At 39.5% G+C, this 4,587-nt stretch overlaps 1 protein-coding gene across 1 annotated transcript; it reads right to left on the bottom strand.

Annotated features, from left to right (window-relative positions):
* Positions 1 to 2,584: 2,584 nt before the first annotated feature.
* Positions 2,585 to 4,012, bottom strand: LOC149018897 (uncharacterized). The gene is made up of 2 exons (XM_089154005.1): positions 3,680 to 4,012; positions 2,585 to 3,025 (listed from the first exon to the last, which is right to left on the bottom strand). The coding sequence occupies exons 1-2, from the start codon at positions 4,010 to 4,012 to the stop codon at positions 2,585 to 2,587; spliced, it is 774 nt and encodes a 257-aa protein (XP_089010131.1).
* Between the last annotated feature and the right edge of the window lie 575 nt (positions 4,013 to 4,587).

Here is a 4,587-nt window from a genome sequence, read left to right on the forward strand (position 1 = left end):
ATAGCCCAGCCTTAACATGCCCTGAAGGAGACACCACCCCATCGATCGATCCTTCACATAACATATATCATAATGAAATTCAAACATGACATTATTATCCCGTGAAAATTTGGAGACATATAATAAGTTCTTGTAAATAGAGGGCATATGAAGAACAAAATGTAAATGAACTAGAGAAGATGCAGTACCAATAAGAATGTTACTAGTATTATTTATGGGAAGACCAACACCATTGCCAATTTGAACCCTATCTAAACCATTGTAGGGTTGAGAAATGTGTAGATTCTCCAAGGAATTGATGATATGATGAGTAGCATCAGAATCAGGGTATCTATTTTCATTTGGAATGGAAGTACTCAAAATTTCAGAAATATTCACAGAAACAACGAGTGTGAGTGGAACCTTGCATGGCACGGTTGAAACGTTGATAAATTCTTTGACCTTACATCTAGGACAATCACATATCGAACAAATAGGATGATTACCATTCTAAGATGAGGACTGATATGCAAGAACCACGATGCGGAGAAGAGTGACCCCAATCAGATCTGCCCCTCTGTGAAAAATGCCGGCATGAAGGGCTGTGTTGGAGGTTGAATGGTGGAGGATTGGGTGCTTGCCATGTTTGCCATTGGAGAAGGAGCATCAACAATGTTGAGTTCATCACGTAACCTTATCTCATGAGTTAACAACATACATCATAATTCATCATAAGAGATAGAAAAAGAACGAGTGGTAACAAAGTCACAAAGGGAGAGTATTCAGTTCCCAAACCATTTAAAATATGGAGACATAGTTCATCATCATTCACAAGCTTTCCAACAACAGCCAATTGGTCAGAAATATTCTTAATACAACAGAAGATAATCATGGATTGTATTGTTACCTCTTCGAATATTTTGAAGTTGAAGACGAAGTTGCACAATAGGAGCAAAAGAGCAAGTAGAGTTGATCTTCTCAAGTATAGTCTCAATTAGATCTGAAAATCTCAGTATCATCTTTGTTAGGGATGGTAGTGGGTGGGCAAGGAGAAGAACCATCCACAATTCCAATTAAATCATTTGTCTTCAAAAGTGCATGGCACGATCTGAGATCTTCATAACAGATAATTTGTTTTATCCAACTTCGTTGAAAAAAAGTCATTAAGCCAAAAAAAAGAGGGATGATTGAGGACCTTGTGCTCTGATACCATGCTAAAGTCCACAATTTCCAAGAGAAAGAGAGACGTTTTTCAAAGAGAAAGAGCGAGAGAAAAATGTGGGAGAGAGAGAGGGGATGAGAGAGTTTGACAAGGGATGTACATGGTTCGGTTGACCTTTGCAACCTACGTCTACGAAAATGTGATTTGTTTCTTTATGATTGATGATAGTACATATTACATATTTATAGTTACAAGAGCCTTGTGTAACATTATTTTGGATACTTACTCTAGAGTTTGAATTACACAAGTTATCTATTTATGTTTGGTATGAATTATGCATCCTATGTGTATGACTCTGAGTCTGATCCACTTGTGGATAAGATGTAATCTATTAAATTCTCTTAAGTAGTTGAGTTTGAGTCTTATTCTTGAAGCCTTGCACGTAAACAAATAGTTGAGTTTGAGTGGAGTTCTTGAAGCCTTGCACGCATGGAATAGTGGCAGCTAGGGCAACCTAGATTTGGCTAGGGTAGCCTATGGTTTTCCCGTTTTGCCCTCAGATTGCGAAAAACTAGAATTATTTTTAATAGCCCTACTCTACATTTTATATCATACATAACTTGAGTGGGGTTTGAGGGTTCCTTGGATGCCAAACAAAATAACAGATAATTATAATAGTTGTTATTGTTTGCTTGATAGTTGCTTTGTCCAAGTATCAATCCCTGGAGAGTGCCACAGAAAAATGAAGCATCAATTCTGGTTGAGGAGCTCAGTTCTCAATCCTAGGGGTCCCAACGCCCATATTCTCCTACTCAGAATCACAATTCATAAAGATGTGCCTAATGGATTCCTCCTGATCACCACACAGAGTGCATAGGGGTTAAGCCAATGTTCATTTGAAGAGGATGGCATCAACGGAAAGGTTTGCATTCAAAGGACCCCAGAAAAAAGTCTTAAATTTTGAGTGGATTTTTAAATCTCAAAAAACTCCCTGCTATTTAGAAATCTAATGCTAAATAGATCTAGTATGCATTTTGCCTAGGGCTCTCCCTGTTAGTTTAATCTCTGATGATGTTATTAGAGATTTCCAAGAGTCACTTTGTATTGGAGAGAACTCCCTGTTTTCCTGAATCAAATCTTCCATTACGTCAGCCACTATTACCCTAGTTGGCCACAGCTCTTTATTCATACCAATCACCTTCTACCAAACACGTCAGTTCCGGCACTACCAGTGCGGACGATTTCACGTCACCACTCCTCAATTGCAAAACCTGCTTTTCCACGCCGCGTCCTAATCTATCCCAAATTAGGAAACCCTAAAATTCTATTCACAAATTTCTGTGTTTATCTGGTTTTAGTCGCCGGCAACGGCAAGACGGAACCGGTTGCTATGGTTTGAAGTAGTATTGAACCCAACCGACCGGCAATTCACGATGGGATTCTTTAAATCCACCGGAAAGAAACCGTTGCTGGACCCTGGTTCACAGTTCTACGGTACGGACCGAACCATTTGTTCTGCATGTAGCGATTCTTCCTCCATGGAGGCAGAGAGAGCTCTCTGCCCTTCAATGATCTTTTCGCTGCATCAACCATTAATCTCACTATCTGCTTCAATTCTCCTGCTCTACCAACGTAAACCTTCGGCAACATGTTAAATAGGCAATCGTAGTTCACCGTAGGCCTAGCGATCACGAACGCCTCTGAGAAATCGACATCGACGATATACCTTTTCTGCGAAGCTCCTTCGGATCTGATGACATCGATGAATTCATAGTTTCCGCCGGTGAGTCCACCGGAACTCTCCCATTTTGTCTTACAGATCCCCGCATTGTAACCAGCATCTCTTGGGCCCTTTTGGGTTCCATTCCCCTTCCCCCTTTTGGCCTTTTAAAAAAAAAAGGGAAACCACACCCCTTTTGGGGTGGGAAGGAAAAGGGGGGGGGGGGCTTTTGGCGGCAAAAAATGAAGGGAAAAAAAAAAAGGGGGGTGGGGAAAAAAAAAAAAAAAAAAAAAAAAAAAAAAAAAAAAAAAAAAAAAAACCCCAATACCCAAAATTAAAAAAGAATTGATTTGGTGGGGGGGGACACCCCCCCCCCCAAACTAAGTGAAATATGTATTAAAAATGATACAACAAATATGAATCAAACACAACAACACAAACCACAAAGATAGTAACATAACCAAACCCTGATCGGTTGGAGATAAGACGAGGCTAGTTAATCGATTTGAATTTGTATTTAAAGACACCTTACAATTAACTAATACCAAAAATACATCAAACAAAAATTAGCTTAACAATATCATATAAACTAAGTTTCCAAGAAACACAACAACACACAATCAAGTAATGTCTACTAAAAAAACCCCAAACACTATAAAGAAATCAGCTATCCTCTCTATCCTAATAAACTTTCTGGTTTGTTTTGCTTTTTTTTTTTTTCCCTTTTTTTTTTTGCCCTTTTTTTTCTTTTTTTTTTCAATTTTCCTCTTAGATAGGTCATCACCTTTCGCCTGAAAAGCGACATATTTAGATCTGACGCAGGCGAAATCATCCACTGCTTTGGAGACGAGAGAGTAAAGGCAGATCCGAAACTGATCGGAATAATCGCTAGATGGATTGAGCAAACGACCGATCGCATCAACTGTTTCCTGGTGCAAAGTATCACGATTTGAATCGGAGGGTTCGTCCTGGTTTGATACGTCGAGTTCATCTTCTAAGAAGCCATGGACGAGGTCGGAGAGGCAAGGAGAATGCTCGCTTCCACTGCTATTGTAGCTGGTGTGACGGTGGTCATCTTTTCCAGAGAGACACGCCTTGAGCTTGTCGCTCAGAGGATCTGTCACTCGTTTCGTTCTCATGCAAATCGCCATTGTTCTTGAGCTTTTGCAGAGCAGAAAAAAGAGTGGTGTGCTTGAAACTGAAACCGTATGCCCTATTTATACGAAACAAATTTCAGGGAGCATTAAAATTATATCTTGTGAATCTAGCACGAATATTCGTTGAACCAAGTCAATAAATAGTTTTAGTGAAATCTCTTTTTGTAAAAAAATAAAAGAATATTCTTGACGCATCCGTATTCTGGGCTTCCACGTGGGAGGATATCCAACGGACTTGCATTTTATTCCAACTCGTACTATTATGATGACGTGGGTATTACATGCTTTCTGACACGTGTCAATCTTGTAATCTCCTATTTATTTGGGTAAATGTGCAAATCGTGTAAGTACCCTAACCCAGTTTTGTCCCCCAATCAGGAAACTAAGGTTTGAAATTGTTATAGTGAAAGTACCCAACTGCCGGTTTGACCGGTCCAGCCAACGGATCGTCACTAAGCCAAGCATTAATGCTGACTTCCGGTTTAACACAAACACCATCAAGAAACTAAGAAGTAATCAGGCTCATGTTTTCATTAGATTAGACTCCTTAGTTGCAATCCAAATGAGTA

The sequence above is a fragment of the Hakea prostrata genome, chromosome 4 (assembly GCF_041222555.1).
Source record: "Hakea prostrata isolate BN-2017 chromosome 4, UWA_Hpros_2, whole genome shotgun sequence".
Taxonomy (NCBI): Eukaryota; Viridiplantae; Streptophyta; class Magnoliopsida; order Proteales; family Proteaceae; genus Hakea; species Hakea prostrata.

Coding starts and splice junctions, on each gene's coding strand:
- LOC149018897 (XM_089154005.1), bottom strand. CDS start 4,012: ATGGCGATTTGCATGAGAACGAAACGAGTGACAGATCCTCTGAGCGAC. Junction 3,026..3,679: donor CAGTGGATGATTTCGCCTGC/GTCAGATCTAAA, acceptor TTTTTTTAAAAG/GCCAAAAGGGGGAAGGGGAA.